The sequence below is a fragment of the Uloborus diversus genome, chromosome 1 (genome assembly GCF_026930045.1).
Source record: "Uloborus diversus isolate 005 chromosome 1, Udiv.v.3.1, whole genome shotgun sequence".
NCBI lineage: Eukaryota > Metazoa > Arthropoda > Arachnida > Araneae > Uloboridae > Uloborus > Uloborus diversus.
The window spans coordinates 152,481,390-152,500,482 of NC_072731.1; the positions used below are offsets into that span (position 1 = coordinate 152,481,390).

Genomic DNA, 19,093 nt, shown 5'->3' on the forward strand with positions numbered 1-19,093 from the left:
TTTCTCGTAGCTGTTTTCAGTCGTAAAGTATAGTTGCATTTAAAATGCTTGTTTTAAATGAATGTATTGATAATTCTTGCACCAAAAATGTACTTGAAATACCCCCCAAAAATATATCTACAGATCAACTATATACCTGATTAAATACTTTTAAATATGTATGAACGTGAAATTTATCAGTAGTCAACTATATATGCGTTATCCTAAAAAATGAAATATAGCTTGCAAAGCTATGTTGACAATGAGTAAAGAGTCAGCATTTACCAAACGCACAAAGCGATGATACCAAATGCTAAAAAGCTATTTTTAGGGGGTGTTTAGGCAGTGAAATCAGTGGAACATTCAACCCACCACGAAACTTTATGGTCCATCAGAGGACAGAGGGAACCCCAATCCCCCCATAGGCGGATCCAGGGAGGGGACCATTGGGGCCATGGTCCCCTCCGAGAAAATTTCAAGAATAGTTAAAATCCCTTTTTTTGAGCAAAAATGCAAAAAAAGTCCCCTATAATACATACAAAGTCTAACAATAAAAAAACAATGAGATGAGGGCCATAGCCACCATGAAAACGTTTCAAAAATACTCAAAAACCCTTTTTAGAGCTAAATGTAAAAAAATCCTTATTATTCCTCGAATTCCTAACAAGAATATAAAAACCCGGGGAGCCATAAAACCACCCTGAAGAAGTTTCAAGGTATAGTTTTTTAAACCCTCTTTCCCAGCTTAAAGTGAAGAAAAAAAAACTTTACTGTAATTCATGTGAAGTCTTAACAAGAATGGAAACAATGCCGGAGGAAGGGCATGACCACCCCGCAAAAATTTCGAAAATAATAATTGTGTACCAAATATTTGGGTTCATTTAGCATAATGGGCTCGTCTTGTTTGTAGTGTTTACTTCCCCATGGGGGAAGGAAAAGGGATATGTGTTAGTAAGTGTCCGTTAAAAAGTTATACATTTAATGATTGCGCTTTAAGTTAAAGTTAGATTTAAGTTTTTACCTGGCTTTAGACAGTGCTATGCAATTATTCTTCATTCCCTTTTTTAACATGGGACCCTCCAAACAACCCCTCTTCCTCTTGGTAATGCAATCAAAGATTGTCTACAAATCACGTTTGAAAAAATAACTTGTAAAAGTTTCCAGGGAAGGGTCCCCACCTCTCATTTTTGCCAACATCGTTCAAGATCGGCATAAATTTTATTTCAATAACTTGAGTTTCAAAATGTTTCTGGGTGAGAGCTCCTCCCTCCCTAACATCATTGACAGTCTTTAAAAGTTACGTTTCTGGAGCATCAATTTCGAAGAATTGCTCGTCCTCTAAAAGTTAAACATAGATTGCCTGCATTTACAATTTAAAGAGTTCAATTTTGAAAAACAATTTGGAGTGAACCTCAGAATCTCTTCAACCAAAGAACATCTTACCAAAGATAGTCTAGAATGCGTTTTTAAGCCTATAAATTAGTGAAATATCCTGGGAGGAGCCTTTTTATTAATCTCTCCTCCCCTAACATCACCAAAAAACGTCTGAAACAGCCTTAGAGCTCCAAATCTTTTCTCCCCTACTACTACCAAAGATAATTAAAATGAATCTTTAAGACTGCAAACTAGAAAAATTTCTTGGTGTCGGCCCTCGAATTTCTCCTCCAGTGGCGTAGCTAGACCCGACTTTCGGGGGGGGTTACTTCTTTTATATATATATATGTATATATATATAATATATATAATATATATATATATATATATATATATATATATATATATATATATATAATATATATAATATATAAATATATATATAATATAATATATATATATATATATATATATATAATCGCTTGGAATTTTTTCCTTTTCTTCTTTTTTTTTCTTTCTCTTCTCTTCTCTTTTCTTTTTCTCTTTTTTTTTTGAGACTAATTTTTCGGGGGGGGGTTTTGTCCCCAAAACCCCCCCCTTAGCTACGCCCCTGTTCTCCTCTACGTATCATCAGGAAAAGATCGTATTAAACTGCGGGTTTGGATCTACAATGGCAAAAAAAGAAAAAAAAATTCGCCAGTGAAATCCCGAACCTCCTTCTTCTTAACATTATTGGAGATAATGTTTGTGTTTTTAAGGTTTCAATTTCGAAAAATGGGCGGGGGGAGAGGGGGCACCCGAGCCTTTAATGTTACAAAAAACACTTGAAATGCATTTCTAAGATTACAAAGAAAAATTTCCTTAGATGGACCCTCAAATCTCTCCTCCCTCTAACATCATCAAAGATCGTATGAAACTGCATTCTTAGAGCTACTATTTCGAAAAATAGACGGGAGCGCCACCAGACCTCCTCTCCCCTAACATTACCAAAGATTGTGTAAAATACGTTTTTAAGACTTCAAATTCGAAAATTTTCCGGGGAAGAAACCCCCTGACCCCCTTTACTTCAGAGTTAATATTGTACTTAAGGTTGGTTCATATCGGCTTCCTCTTAAATTAGAAGTCCTACACAGTCGCCTCAGAACACAGTAGTGATTATAGGAATACCACTTTGAGGCCACGATATATGCACACGTTTGTTAAGAAAAGAGGAAAATTATTGGGAAGGTTATACAGCCTTTTTGTTAAACTTGCGTCGCCTAGTGAAAATTCCTTACAAAATGCTTTAGTTAAAGGTGGGCTATTTTGATATTTGTAAAATTCAAAATTTTTCCAAAGCATCGTATTTTTTCAAATGGCCTCCTCCGAGAATTCTGTCTGGATCCGTCCCTGAATCTCCCTCTACTTTTGAAAGAGAAAATGGAAGATGAACCAGTCTACGACATTCTCCATTTCAAACAATGACCCCTGTCCACTGCGCATTTTTTGTGCAGGGAGGGGTTTTGATTAGAGTATTCCGAGTCTTGGTTGTTTCTTTTCTTTCTTTCTTTTTTTTGAGTGGAGATGGAAAAACTAAAAAAAGGGAAGGACTAAAAAGTTTGTGTCCTAGAATTTCGGGGGGGGGGATTTGTCCTGACGTTCCCCACCCTGTCTACGGCCCTGTTTTAGAGCCTTAAATAAAACAAACATGCATAGAAATTTGATTTGTTTTAAGGTTTCTGTTCTGCATGAATAAGATACTTACCATTCAATAATTTTGTTTCAGGTTGTTTAAATGATTATCTTTGTGATTGATTGTAATTCTATTTTTGTTTGCAATGTTATCCTATTAATTATTTATCATTTATGGCTTTTATGTTTGTTAAATGAAATGTTTCAATATTTGTAAGTTGCCACTATGTATATTGTTACTTTTAATTTCCACTATGAAAATTTTATGTAGAATTCTTGACTTGTGTGTATTTTTACTTAGGAAAATGTAAAATATGCTGTTAGGTTAAGAAATCATGGCTCAAGAACAAATAATGGTGATGGTGGTTTGTCTCAAGTTAAAGGTCCTGATGGATGTATTTTTACTTTCACTGATTGCTCATTGAGTTTCAATGGGACGAATCACACCAGAGGCCAAATTCCTCAAATATTATATTACAGGTAGAAATATTCTTTTGAATGATACGTAATCATTGTTTTTAACTTGAAGTCATGTATAATGAATTGTTCATTTGCATCTCTAATAATGTTATCAGTCTAATTACACTCTAAACCAATATTTTTTTTCCTAATTTACAATTTGTATGTGGCCAAGAACTGCCAAACTTTCCTTTGTTAGCTATGCTTTCTTGCATGTTCAACTTAGAGCAATGAGATTTTGTTTTACCGTAGTCCCACACAGTAGTTTTATTCTTCTAAAATCTGATTTTGGTCTAGCAACTATCTTTCTATTTCGATTTCACTTCGATTCCGAATCACAACTGACTACAACTGTATTTATGTCGAGGACTGCATACTAAGTGCCTTGCCTCCATTATTTTTTATACCGATAGATGTCAGCACCATCACCAGATTGAACAGTTAATGAGAATTCAGAACTAGAAAAGGAGCTAATAGCTACCTGGTGCTAGCACCCCCAGAGGTATCGTTTCACTTGGAGGACATTGAGACCAAGAGCATATTTAACGTCGCCCATGTTTAATGACGACGGTGGATCTTCGACCATGGAGGTTCGAACTCAGGACCCTCCGGCCCCGAATCCGACACTCTACCGATCGGGCAACCAATGCCCCATCTTTCTATCTGCAAATAATTCACACAGTGATAATACACATTCGATAATACGATAATACACATTCGATGTATTCTCAATGATGTAAACAGAAACAAGCAAGTGGTGCTTAAAATACACCGCCAGCTCAGTTATTCCATCCGAGGACTGCGGTTTTGTGCCTTTTAGCACTAATCAGTCTGGAATAGGAATTATATGAGCTGGAGGCGAAAAATCTCTAAAGGGAGCCAAGAGAGCCAAACAAACTGGTAGCTAATGCAGAATTAGCAAACCAGATGAGCGACCGCAGCAATGGTGCAGTTCAAATCAAAGATTGATGGCAAAACTAAGGTATTTTGTGTAGTGTTGGTTCTGCAGAGACAGAAAACACATTGGAGAGATCAAATGCTTTATTCCTAGATTACACATCCAACATCCTGCATTGCTCGTCGTGGCTCTGCCTTGGAGCAGAGCGCGTACACATAACTACATTATTTAGTGGCGCCATCTCTTGACACGCCATGCAAGCAAATACATACTTTATAACATTTTGTAGTAAGTTAAGTAGTGTGCACTGAATGCCATATTTTGCCGAGTACTGAATATTTCATTACAATTCTAACTGAATTTTAGGTTGAATACTGAATATTTGATTGCAATTAGGTACCAATTCTAACCGAATATTCGATTGAATACTGAATATTTTAATGCACTTTTTTAACTGTAATATTTGAATTTTTATTTTATACCAATCTACAATAGAAAATGTTTACATATTCTGTGTCTTTTGGGAAATGTAAATGAATTTTCATTTGACATTCTAAATTTATCTACTTCAAGCATAATTATTTATTTAAAATAAACAAACGATGAAATAAATGATTGCAAAAGCAAATAAAAATAACAAATGGCTAGTGAGCATCTATTTTCTACAGCGAGGAATGTTTATGAAGCAAAATTAAATAGACTGCAACCAGGGGCGGATACAGATAACCATTTTAGGAGGGGTCATGCCGCATGCCGGATAATGACACTCCCCCCCCCCCCCCGCCCCCCCGTGACCAAACCTACGGTTTTGGGTTAAATAATGTTTTGAAACTGCTTGGATGTCATTAAAAGCACCAAATCGGCTAGGAATAAGGCACTTAATAGAGCATAAACGTTTCTAATTAATTTCACAAGCAATTGACAGAAGTAATATTTAAATTTTTTACTTTTAAAAATAATTAATAAAATGGAAAGGTAACTGAAATCGTTTACATTTTATTCATTAAGAGTTTGAACACAATGTGGACAGATACTATTGTTGGCGGTTTAGGGGGGGGGGGTCATGACCCCCATGACCCTCCCCTTGTATCCGCCACTGACTGCAACCTGAAAATGCAGAATGCCTAATTTCCTGTATCATAATTTACAGTCAAAAGATTTTGCTTACAATGATTAATTTATTCAGATGTTTAGGAGGATGAACGTTCATCCTCCTAAACAAAAATTGGCTGCTTTTAGATCTTTTATTTACTGTGCTTTGGCCATTTGTTCAAATTCCAATTTACTTTCATCAGAACTGAATTACCTACGAAGTATTGCGTTGGATCAGGGATTCACATTAGATATTATTGATACCATTTATAAGAAGCTTTGTAGCTCAACTAACAAAAATCAAACACTTGCTCCTGTGAACTATTCAAGTTCCGTTGTCTTACCCTTTTTTCCTAAAATCAGTCTACAAATTGCCAAAATGTTAAAAAAGTTTCATTTTTCCGTCACTTTTTCTCCTGTTAATAAATTAAAATTTTCACAGCTTAAACACCCTGTTCAGAACCTTGACAGATGGGGCATTTACAGTGTTTCCTGCCAGTGCAAATTGGCCTACATTGGGCAGACTCGTCGATCCCTCAAATTCCGGATAAAAGAACACGAAAATTACGTCAAAAAAAAGGATCTCAAACGCTCCTCTATTGCTCAACATTGTTGGTCCTGCGGTCATAATTTTATTTTTTCTTCCGCCAAAATCATTCACGGGTGTTCGTCCATTCATGATTTAGATTTTTGGGAGTCAGATTACATATGGAAAAATGCAAATTTAATCGTCAATGATTTGTCTAACACTCCCCCTTTTCCTAATGTTTGGAAGTCTGTTATTTGATTTATTTTTTGTCCGTGACGTTTCTCCTGAGTGCAACCATCCTCCTGAGTACGTAACCTTGACGTCATCGTTTCTGGTACTGCTCTCATATCTTTTACAACTTGTCTCTCATTCCATTGTTCGCCTCGACTGTGTTTTAGTCGGGTGAACCTGTGAACCTGTCTTCGTTTTTAATGCACTGATGATGGCACATGTATTTTAGAGTGCCGAAACAGCTGTTTGCTGGTTTTTTAACCTTTTTTCATTTGAATTTGTACTTTATACACGTTGTCATATTTTATTCAAAATGCTATTATGTAATTAAAAGTTCAAATCAAATGAAAATGGTAAAGGAGACCTTACATTTGCCGGCTGCCATTAGAGTTAAAAAAAGTAAAGCCTTTCATCAGCACAAAAGAGTCTACCGCAGCTCAGAAAATGGCCAAAAAAAAATAAATAAAAATAAAATAAAATAAAAAAAAAATAAATAAATAAATAAAAAAAAAATAAATAATAAAAAAAATCCAGCATCCAGTGCATGGCATTCATTTGAATTTTGATGTCTTGAACTGAAATAATGATTTCCTCAGTCACAAATTGTGATAACCCCTCGCCTTAGGTTTCTTCTTTATACAAATGAGGCAGTGAGAAGCAAAGGGATGCTAGTGGACTATTTTAAATTTCGAGTAAAACGCGTTTAAAGATCAGATCCTTGGTAGACTTTCATTGAAATAGTTTCCTTGTACTGCTCTGTATATAGGTATTTATTTATTTAACATGCATAATGTTAAATGTAAATGTTTATTTTTTCCCAATTTTGCATTCTGTGTCAATACTCTGGAACTAAATCAGACACTTTCAATTATTTTGGAAACAAAATGCTACTATGTAATTAAAAGTACAAATCAAATGAAAATGCTAAAGGAGACCTTACATTTGCCAGCAGCCAATAGGAGTTAAAAAAAGTAAAACCCTTCATCAGCACAAAAGAGTCAACCGCAGCTCAGAAAATGCCCAAATTAAAAAAAAAAATAAATAAATAATTAATTTGAATTTTGACATCTGGAATTCAAATTACGTTTTTCGCAATCATGTGTGTGTGTATGTAGGCATGTGTGTTTATGTGTGTGTGGGGGGAGGGTGTTTGTGTGTAGGGGGTGTGTGTTTGTGTCTGTGTGCAGGTATGAATGTGTGGTGGGGAATGTGTATGTGTGTGTAGGCATATGTGTTTATGCCTGCGTGCAGGCATGAGTGTGATGAGTGTGTGGGTAGTTGTGTGTAGGTGACTGTATGTATGCGTGTGTGTGTATGTATGTGTTTGAGTGTGTGTTTGTGTGTGTATGTGTTTGTATATGTGTGTGTAGGTGTATGTATTTGTGTGTGTGTGTGTAGTTATGTATGTATGTGCATGTGTGTAGCATATGGATGCAACCTGGAGACAGTTTTCGCTATAGGAGCAGCATCGTGAGATGCCGGTCGACGGTGATGCTGCAGAGGGTGTTGGCGGGAAAATAAAATGATAGCACATCAAAACAGTCAACTGAGAACCAGAGCCGTGTCCAAGGGGAGGGTTTTAGGGGTTAAACCCCTCCCATTGGCGAAAAATAACAAGTGAAATGAAGAAAATGTTTTTTTTTTGACTTAAATTAATCTTAATGTGAAGTTTGTGTTCAGCGTTTTTTTTTTTTCAACTTTCTCTCTTTTCTTAAGTTTTTCTGCAATTTACAACTGTTAAAGCTTTCGCAACTGAAATAATATTTCGGAAAAACTAAGGTGGAAGAACTGCTGAATGATCTATCAATGCAAAGCATTAATATTTTTTATTGTAAGGAGGTTATGATGAATTTAGCATATGTTGTAGCAATGAAAACGCATTAGTGATGGTGTTTGGTAATGTAATTTGTATCTGCAATAATCTCTTTCTTGTTTAGTTTATTAAGCATTATTTCAATTATTTAGAACATAATACATTCTACATTATAAAAGAATTTGTGGATAAATTTTAGTATTTATTGCAATGTATCGCAGATGTAGTAAGCAGATTTAATTAAAAAGAAACAAACAAGGTTTGATTAAAGTGAACCTGTAAAATGAAGAATTACTTTGGTCACCTGCGCAGCCAAAACTATCCCTCAAAAAAAAAAAAGGGGGGGGGGGTCAGCAGCCCCTCCAGGTGTATAAACGCCATACTGGGATCAGCAATTTGTCATAAACTAAAGGTTGTGGGGGGTTCAATTCCCCCTCCCGCAGGTAAGATTAAAACCCCTCCCTTTATAAAAATCTGGACACAGGCCTGGTGAGAACAATAAGCAATCGTGATTGCTGAAAGAAAAATCCAGCATCCAGTGCCTGGCATTCATTTGAATTTTGACTTCTTGAACTCAAATAATGATTTTTGCAACCACAAATTGTGATAACCCCTCTCTTTAGGTATCTTCTTTCAGTGTTCGCGCTCAACTATCCGTAACCTGGGTCCCAGGGACCCATTAATGAAATAGATTTGGGTTCTTTGGTGGAAAAAATGAGTCCCTTAAATTTTAAACAGAAAATCTTAGTGTGTATATGAATAATATAAAAATATTTATACTTGGGGGGGGGGGAGGCATGAAATAAAATAAATTGGTTATTTTTGCCCTAAGTTTTTGTAATTTTATCATTGTAAAATTATTTTCAAATAATACACTTGCAAGACTTAGTTATGTGAGAAACTATTTGGTCAGTTACAATGAGATTAACTCAAAATTTACTTTAAAAATGGGTTTTACCATAAAATATAAAACAAGTGCCTCTGACTGATCAAGCAAAAAGCACTCCCTTAACCTTTGTTTTCCTGGAAATTTTTCTTAGCGAAAAAAGCAAACAGACCCCCTCCCCCCCCAATTATCATTGGCAATTAGATAATAATAATAATAATAAATCGCGATCGCAAAAACGAAACATTTTCTCATATGAGTGTGAAAATTGCTCATTTGCAATCTTAAATCAGTATATTTGACTTTATTTTGACTCGTTCAAAATATCTGTTTTGGTTTTTGTTCTATTTTTAAGATCGATTAATACCCGACTTTTGCAAGTCCAAATAAAAATAACCCATCAGAAAGAGATGATTTATTAGAAAAAGAACAAGGTTAAAGTGCTTTTGTATAAAATTCAAGTATTCATAAGCAATTTAACAAGAAAAATGTAAAGTTCCGAACTCTTTGTGTTTAGCGCGATCTGGAAAATGTTCGCCATTTTTTTTCTCCCCTCTTTTTATTGGGGATGCGAAGTGATGATTTTCAAAAGTAATTCTGGTTACATGAATGCCAAATTGCAATATTTTTACTGTACAATTGTCTTGTATTAATCCTGAAGATTGCATTGAAAACCTCTCTTATTTTTAGTCTTCATTTCTGTTTTTAGGAATTTCCTCAAGATAAAAGTTGAGAGAAAGCTTATTCTTAGAATACAGTATAATGGGCTACTTGTGAACTTGCTCCCTGAGCTCTGCCCAGGAGGTCACTGTAAGCTCCAGTCTTATCACTAAAATTCCATTGACTGGTCCACAATTGGGGTGTGTTTGAATAGCTGATAAACAGATAGGGTCATTTTAGTCCTTTTCTGTTGATTCTCCTGGTCATTTTGAAGCTTAAAAGCATTTACTAAATAGATCTTTAGCATTTTCTCCCTTTTTTTTCTGGTTCTTATCTTTTGGGTTTTCTGGGTCCCTGGGACCCGATTTTTCGCGGAAGTTGAGTCCCTTTCCCGCGAATTTGCGTAAAAAACCCGCTATAGCGCGTAAACGCGAACCCTGTTCTTTATACAAATGAGGCAGTGAGAAGCAAAGGGGTGCAAGTGGACTATTTTAAGTTTCGAGTAAAATGCGTTTAAAGATCAGATCCCTGGTAGGCTTTCATTGAAATTTCTTTTCTGAATCATACTGTACAGCAGCAGCTACCAATGCTACTAGTACAATCTCTTGCTTCAAGACAGAGGAGAGGTTCACCTATCATTTGTACTGGTTATCTCCAAATTTTTAATTTTGCCACTTGCATCCCTTTGCTTCTCACTACCTCAAATGGAATGGAAATGGAGAAAGAATTTGCGGTCTGACTGGTGATTTTCTGGATTAGGTAATACGAGGCATATCCATAAAAAAAGAAATGGTAATTGAGATGCAGTTATAAAAATATGAGTATTATAGTCACTTTATACCCATGCATAAGAATTATATTTTTATTTCTTATCAATCTTAAATAATGAGAATTAGTAATCTAGAAATTTTGTGTTTTGAAAAGTTTTGCTATTTATCCATTGTAGTGTTTTTCCTGAAAAAAAAAAGTTGTTTTATCCCCCTCCCATCCCCAAGAAGAAAAAACTCTTTAAATGTAAAATCTTCTCAGGGTTGGTAAAAAAAACCGGTTTTTTTCACAAAAAAACCGTTTTTTTTTTTGGTTTAAACCAGTTTTTTTTGGTTTAAACCGGGTTTTTTTGGTTTAAATACTATCTGCGAGAAAAACAATTAATTTTCGGAAGGTAATTAAGGTTCCATGTAATTAACAGTTATTCAATAGTCACATTATACCTAATTTCTTGATTAATTAAAGCAGGGAAATATTGCAGGGAAATATTGATTGAAATGTTTGACTTGATTAACATATTAGTATGTATGTATATTAGGGTGGAACGAAAAAAACAAAGTTTTTATTTTCGAACCGTAATAGTGCGGAAAAGTTGCGATTGGTGAAGACTTACAAAACAAAACAAAAATTTAAAAAATCGGATAATATCTTCTGATCCCGCAACGAGCCTAAATATTTGAAAAAATGGAAAATTACGTGTTTTCTTAGTGATTTTTCAAAAATTTTGTTTTAATGTTTCTTTTTAAGGCTCTAAGACGGAAAAGTTACGATTGGTAAAGCGATTGGTATACCTTCTGATTCAGAAACAAGCCTAAAAAATCGAAGTTGAGAATTTCAGTTTTTTTTTTCCGAATTTTTAACATTTTTGGTTCAATGTACTTTTTTAGGCTACAGAACAGAGAAGTTACGTTTAGTGAAGACTTCAAAACAAAAAAAAAATCTTTTTGAAATAAAACAATATCTTTCAATCGCGCAACGAACCTACATGTTTGAAAAAATGTAAACTTTAAACCCTTTTTCAGCTTTTTTTTAAATTTTAGTTTAACGATCCTCATAAGTTCGGTACGAAGTACTAATGGAAGAACGTTTGTTTATAAAACAAATGTGATATTTTAGTATTAGCCTGCCTCTGAAATTGTCCACATGGCCCTTTAATCCCGCGAGACTAATATTTGTTTATGCCGCTCAGTACAGTGTATGCATCTAATACGCCCCATTAGCGCCTCACGATTTTGAATTTATGAGCTTTTTAGTTGGCTTGTGTCTATAGGTATCTTACTTAAATGAATAAAGCAGTCGTGCTGGCATCAGTATTTCTCATTGTTTCTAATGTACGTGTGAAGTCGATTTGCTCTGCTAAACGTGTTTCAAACATGAATCCATCTTTTCAGAAAAGAATTACGAGAAAGTCCTTTGAGTGCCCTATATTTGGCCACCCGAGAGATTTATCAACAAATAAACTCCCTACTTCTGAAAATATACTTCAAAGTTGCTTTCAAGAGAGATTTGAGTTAGCTAGAAAAGTCAATAACACGAAAGTGAGTTTTTCTATTGTTAAGGACATAGTGGCGCAAAAAGTTAAATGTATCTTTGATAAGGCCTCGATTCCTACAGTTTCCGTGGAAAGAAATGCTCAGCTCATTGATGTTTTCTACAAAAAATATCTCAATTTCATGAGATCTTACAACCGAGACAAGGATAAACCAAAGTTTAAAGAAAGGATTGATAAATTTAAAAGTGAAGCAAGGAAACTCTTTGACGTCTCTGCGTGTAAGTGCGTAATGAATGTTGTTTGCACTTGTAAAAAGACCCCAGACATTTGTGAATGTCCAATTTACATGAAATGTACGTGTGAAAAATCTAAAAAGATGCCGAGCTCTGAACAAAGATTTCTCTCTCTTCAGAGGAAACATGGCATAGGAAAAATTGGAACTTTGGACCGAAAGGAAACAAAAAGGTTGAAAAAAAAATTTCAAAGAAAAGCCTATGCCTTAAAACGAAAAGGTACTGAGTGCGTTTCAGTCAAGAAAGATGAATCTGATCTTTCAAATGAAGAACAACCAAGTTGTTCAGTCAAGAGAGAAACTGTTAATGATTACAAGTCAACCGACCCAGAGAAAAAAACACGATGGCAGATGAGGATTAAGCTGAAAACTACGGCACTAAGTAGCGATCGGTACGGCTTAACTGATCGTGCAACTGCTGCCATAGCATCCAGTGTGCTTCAAGACGTTGGCTTAGTGACTGAAACAGATACTTCCAAAGTTGTTGATAGACAAAAAATTAGGAGAGAAAAAATCCAAAATAGAAAAAATCTGCAACGTGGCATTAAACAAGACTCCGTTCGGGGTATTTATTTTGACGGAAGAAAAGACGATACTTTATATATAGATAAGATTGAATCAAAGCAATTTCGGCGAACAGTGAAAGAAGAGCATTATTCTATTATCAAAGAACCTGATTCTGTTTATATTGGCCACGTGTCTCCCAACTCTGGATCAGCCAAAGACATAGTGAATAGCATTGTTTCATATCTAAATGAACAAAGAATTTCACTGGATGATTTAGCCATCGTAGGTTGCGATGGTACTAAAATCAATACTGGGTGGAAAAGTGGCGCGATTCGTCAATTTGAAATTTATATTGGACGACGATTGCAATGGGCTATTTGTTTATTACATTTCATTGAGTTGCCTTTTCGCCATCTTTATCGGTATTTGGATGGTGGAACAACTGGCCCAAATTCGTTTTCTGGACCAATAGGAGAACAACTCAGAGGTTGCGAAAAACTGCCAGTAATAGATTTTCAAGCAATTGACTGTACAATTCCAGATGTAAACAGAAAGTGCTTGAGCAAGGATCAAAGATATCTTTTAGATATATCTCGGGCAATAAAGGGTGGCGATTGCCCAAATGATTTGTGAAATCGTGACCCCGGCCCACTTTCACATTCCAGATGGCTCACTTGTGCAAATAGAGTCCTTAGACTGTACGTAAGTGTATCGATCCCATCAGGAGAGTTAAAAGACATAGCGACTTTTATTTTGAGATGTTGCATGCCGGTCTGGTTTGAAATAAAGAACCGCAAAAATTTCACAGACGGTGCCATTCATGTTTACAGAACAATTCAGACCTGTCGATACTTACCTGACAATCTAAAACAAGTTGTTTACCCTGTCATTGAAAGAAACTCGTTCTTTGCGCATCCCGAAAACTTATTAATGGCAATGGTGTTTGATGAAAGAAGGCACATAAGAGAACTAGCGTTTAAAAAAGTCTTAAAAGCTAGGGAGTCTGTTTCTAAAAGCAAAAGCATTAGAAACTTTGTCATTCCATCTCTAAATTTCGAAGCAGAATATTACATAGAGATTATTAATTGGAACACGACAAAGCTATCTTCTCCACCTTTTCTTCGAAAAGTTCCTAACAAAGACATTGAAAATCTTATTGCAACAGGCACTATACCCGACTGGGATATAAAACCATTCCCCTGCCATACGCAAGCTGTCGAAAGATGTGTGAAGCTAGTGACGGAGGCTTCACTCAAAGTGTGTGGATTTAAATCAAGAGATGGTTACATACGAGCAACGTTGAAATCTAGATCAATTATGCCCGCATTTTCCAAAACATCTGAGTATAAATTAGCTTCAACAAGTAACACTTAAAACAATAAGGCTTGTATACTGGATTGTAAATTTGATAAATATTTTATAACTTTCTATTATTTGAAAATGTTTCATTGTTGTAAAGAATGGTAGTTTTGCATGTTTAGAAGATACCTTAAAAGTCAAGAAATAAATTAATGTTTATGTGTAATATAGGGTTTTTTAAAATTCTTTTCCCTGTAACACCGGGGGAAAAAAAACAAGAAGAACAATTTTATTTTTAATCGCTAAGAAAAGATGAACTTCTCCCTTTTTTTACTCTTCATGCTTGTTTCTGGATCAGAAAGTATTATTTTTGATTTCAATATGTTTTTTTAAATTTCTGAAGGCTTCCTCAATCGTAACTTTTCCGTCTTAGAGTATTAAAAAGAAACGTTGGAGCAAAGTTTTTAAAAAATCGCTAAAAACACATGAAATTTTCCATTTTTTCAAATTTTTAGGCTCGTTGCGGGATCGGAAGATATTATCCGATTTTAAAATTTTTTGTTTTCTTTTTTAAGTTTTCACCAATCACAACTTTTTTGCGCTATTACAATTCGAAAATAAAAACTTTGTTTTTCTCGTTCCACCCTAATGTATATATAGACCCTTTGTGATACGAAATACTGGCTTCATTTTTTATTTCATCAAATGAAAGCCAAATTAGGTCTTTTTTTCTACCAGAATTAGACATTCTTTTTAAAACAATATGAGTAAGTAACTTTTGTAAACTGCACAGGTTAGCTGAGGCAAAGCAAATACCAAAATCCCAATTCCAATGAACAAAAGGGGGGGGGAACTAAAAGGAATTATCTGCACCCAATAGTCATAAAGCAGCATAGGTGTATAGCCAATCAAAATCTTTTGAGCACACAGAATCCAAAAAAAAAAAAAAAACAATGGAAAGTGTAGTTTATATGTGAAGATTTATATATTTCTCAATCAATTTTTACACATACATTTGCATTTTGTTCTGGGAATTTAAAAATTTGTTTTTTAATCTTCGTACATTATAATATAAGAATAATATTATGATACATAAGTTCAACAATTGATGAACACAAGCCACATTGTTGCCGGTTTTGCTTGTTGACGGCCGCCCAGAACTGTGTTCATCTTGAACCTCTTTCCAGCCCTCTCTAAAAGTCTTTAACCACTTCAAAACTTGTGAGTGGGTCAAAGAAGAGTCCCCGTAAGCCTCACGAATCATTTTGTTTACTCCAAAATAGATTTTGTTGATTTAGCAACAAAACTTAATCGCATATCATTTTTCCTTGACATGGTCGGTGCGCAGAGGTTAACATTAACTGATGTCTGGTCACTTCCACAGCTCGGAGAACACTGAGACCGGTTTTCCGGAAAACCTTGGGGTGGCCCCTACCAAATCCAAGTAGTTTGATTCCACTCCGACCAATAAAAGCGGCCTGTGAAATTCAATTTCATTACTTTCGGAATACACCTTGTATCTTTGCTCTATTCCATCATCCCTTATATTGAGAACGGGGCCCATCCGTGTCGCTGACATTGAGTAACTACCCAATCCTCACAGAGAATTTTAAGAACTTCTGTCAGTACTTCGAGGTTTAGCCCAGTCAATGAAGGTAAAAAAATAGGCTTTGTCGCAACTAATTTAGGGAAAGCTGAATTTTTGCAGGATGTTAGCAAATAAAGTACACACTAAAAAAATACAAAGTCCCGACCCCCACCCCTCTTGCTTTCTCCCCCCCCCCCCCCCGAAACATTGCAAGAGCAGTACTATGGTTATACGCTTTTCGTCTCGCAACTAATTAGGGGAAAGCTGAATTTTGGCAGGATGTTAGTACATAAAGTACACACTAAAAAGCCACAAAGTCCCGACCTCAACCCCTCTTGCTTTCTCCCCCACCCCCCTCTGAAACATTGCAAGAGCAGTACTATGGTTATACACTTTTCGTCTCGCAACTAATTAGGGGAAAGCTGAATTTTGGCAGGATGTTAGTACATAAAGTACACACTAAAAAGCCACAAAGTCCCGACCTCCACCCCCCTCCAAAACATTGCAAGAGCAGTACTATGATTATACGTTTTTCGTGTCGCAACTAATTAGGAGAAAGCTGAATTTTGGCAGGGTGTTAGTACATAAAGTACACACTAAAAAGCCACAAAGTCCCGACCCCCCCCTCTTGTTTCCCCCCCCCACCCTCCTCCGAAACATTACAAGAGCAGTTCTATGATTATACGCTTTTTGTGTCGCAACTAATCAGGGGAAAGCTGAATTTTGGCAGGATGTTAGTACCTAAAGAAAACATTAAAAAAACACAAAGTCCCGACCCCTACCCCTCTTGCTCCACCCCTCTCCGAAACACTTAGACTATCAAGAGCAGTACTATGATTATTCGCTTTTCTTTTCGCAGATAATTAAGAGAAAGCTGGATTTTTGCACAGTGTTAGTACATAAAGTGTACACTAAAACCTACACAGTGTCGACCCCAACCCCTCTTTGCTGCTCCTCCCCCCCTCCATCCGATACATTGCACACTGATCAGTTCAGTACTATGATTATACTAGTACAGCTTGAAAATTTATGATGTTACCGGGGTGTTCCTTTTTTTATTTCACTCCTAACAATATTATAAACCAGTGGGTAAGGCTCAGGTGCCGTATCCGGACCGCGAAGCTGATCCGTGTTGCCCGTTGTTTTGTGAAATGTTACAACTCGAAAAGCACGATTAATGACAATGTTACAAATTGTTAGCCAAATATTTAGAAATTGGTTTCTGAAAAAATTGTTGGGGACCACTTATACACAAATTATGAAACATACACTTTTTATGTAGATAGCTCAGTTTCACCATTTTACCAAATTAATCATATGCAGAAATCTCACAACAAAAACCAAATAGTAACTTCAATAAATTAATAGCTTTTTATCATTACGTCTTAGAAAGGAATGTTTGAACAAAATTTATAGATAATATGATAATAGTCATTTTCTTGAAATGGATCAACAATGTAATAAGGGGCCATCTTCTAATATTTTGTTGGTTTGGTCTGAAATAGTTACAGTGCATTCCACTACAGTGTTCACACATAGACCTGCAATCAAACCTAGCTTTACGACAGATGCAGTTTGAAACACATAATCTTTTCAATTGCAAGATACTAATTGGAGAATTTCACTTGAAGCAGAGGTAATCTTCATGAACTTAGGAATCAGTCTGTTGCATGAAGTATAATGCCAACCCCACTCTTCTGGGAGAAGTTTAAAACCTAACCGAGTTTGAATCTGGTGTTGACTCTAAAAACTCTGGTGGAAACCTTAAAAAGATGTTGACGAGTGACGTCTGAAGTTGGTGGAAGTTTTGATAAATCAAAAGTGGACTTTAGGGACATTTTTGTGATTACTTGCTTTTCACAAACTTTTATTCAAACTTGGTTAGGTTTTAAACTTCCAGCAGAAGAATGGGTTTGGAAATATATTTCATGCAACAGACTTGATTCCTAAGATCATGACAATTACCTCTCTGCTCCAAGTGAAATTCTCCTACTAATATCTTGCAACTGTAAAACATTGTGTTACAAACTGTAGCTGTCGTAAAACTGGGTTCGATTGTACGTCTATGTGTGGACACTGTAGTGCAATGCATTGTAACAATATTTCAGACCAAGTCAACAAACTGTTAAATGACCCCTTATAAAAGAAAAATTGTAGTTATAATAAATTGATGCCTTTTTTTTTTTTTGAATGCAACCTGTTTTTCAGAAACCAGTTGCTACATAGTCCTCGAGTTATAACATTTCGCAAAACAACGGTTCATACTGATCAGTTTCATGGGACGGATGTGACCTGTGGGAAGTAGGTTGGGCACCACTGGTTTATAATATTTTAAAAAGTAAAATAAAAAAAGGAATATTCCGATATCATCATTAGTTTTCGAGCTGTAAGCGTATAATCATAATACTGCTATTGCGATGTTTCGGGGGGGGGGGGGGGGGGAGCAATAGAGGTACTGAACAACCACGGATTGTATGGAATTTTCAAACGTCCAGATAAGATGAATCTATCTGAATGAGGGGGAAAGTAAAAATATTTGATGCTGTTATTCCGCTCATTTGAATGAGACTGCTTCTGCAAAAGCTGGCATCGTTAAAAATAATAGATTCATCCATTTCCGGCTGTAAAACGGATGTTTGTCTTTCCATACAATCCGTGGTCAGACAGTAGGTACTGTGTTTTTTTTTACTGTATACTTAGTATATCAACATCTTGAGAAAAAAAAAAAAAAAAACAGTTTTCCCCTACATTTAGTTGGGACACGAAAAGCGTATAATCATAGTACTGCTCTTGCAATGTTTCTGGGGGGGGGGAGAGGGGTGCGGGTCGGGACTTTCTTATTTTAGTGTATACTTTTTGTACTAACATCTTGAAAAACATACGCTTTCCCCAAATTAGTTGCAACACGGAAAGCGCATAATCATAGTACTGCTCTTGCTGTATTTCGGAGGGAGTTAGGGGGAGAAAGAGTGGTGGGGGTCGGGACTTTGTACTTTTTTAAAGAATACATTGAGTACTAACATCCTTCCAAAATTCAGCTTTCTCTTAATTAGTTGCGAAACGAAAAGCGTACAATCATAGTACTGTTCTTGCAGTGTTTCGGAGGGGGGGAAGAATAAGTGTTGGAGGTCGGGACTTTGTACTTTTTTAAAGAATACATTACATACTAACATCCAGCCAAAATTCAGCTTTCCCCTAATTAGTTGCGACACAAAAAGCGTATAATCATAATACCGCTATTGCAATGTTTCGGAAGGGGTGGGGGGAAAGCAAGAGGAGTGTTGGTCGGGAATTTGTGGCTTTTTAGTGTGTACTTTATGTACTAACATCCTGCTAAAATTCAGCTTTCCCCTAACTAGTTGCTACACGAAAAGCGTACCATCATAGTACTGCTCTTGCAATGTTTCGGAGGGGGTGGGGGAGAAAGCAAGAAGGGTGGGGGTCGGGACTTTGTATTTTTTTAGTGTATACTTTATGTACTAACAACCTGCAAAAATTTAGCTTTCCCTAAATTAGTTGCGACACGAAATCTTTATTGACTGGGCTAGTTGTATA

The 19,093-nt window shown here is 35.9% G+C and overlaps 1 protein-coding gene across 1 annotated transcript in view; it reads left to right on the plus strand.

The window, feature by feature from the left end:
• Positions 1 to 19,093, plus strand: part of LOC129232959 (E3 ubiquitin-protein ligase MYCBP2-like) — a 284,810-nt gene that overhangs the window by 95,598 nt on the left and 170,119 nt on the right. The window contains exon 38 of the mRNA XM_054867051.1: positions 3,326 to 3,504. Within this exon, the coding sequence (XP_054723026.1) occupies positions 3,326 to 3,504 (179 nt within the window). The remainder of the gene's footprint in view (positions 1 to 3,325; positions 3,505 to 19,093) is intronic.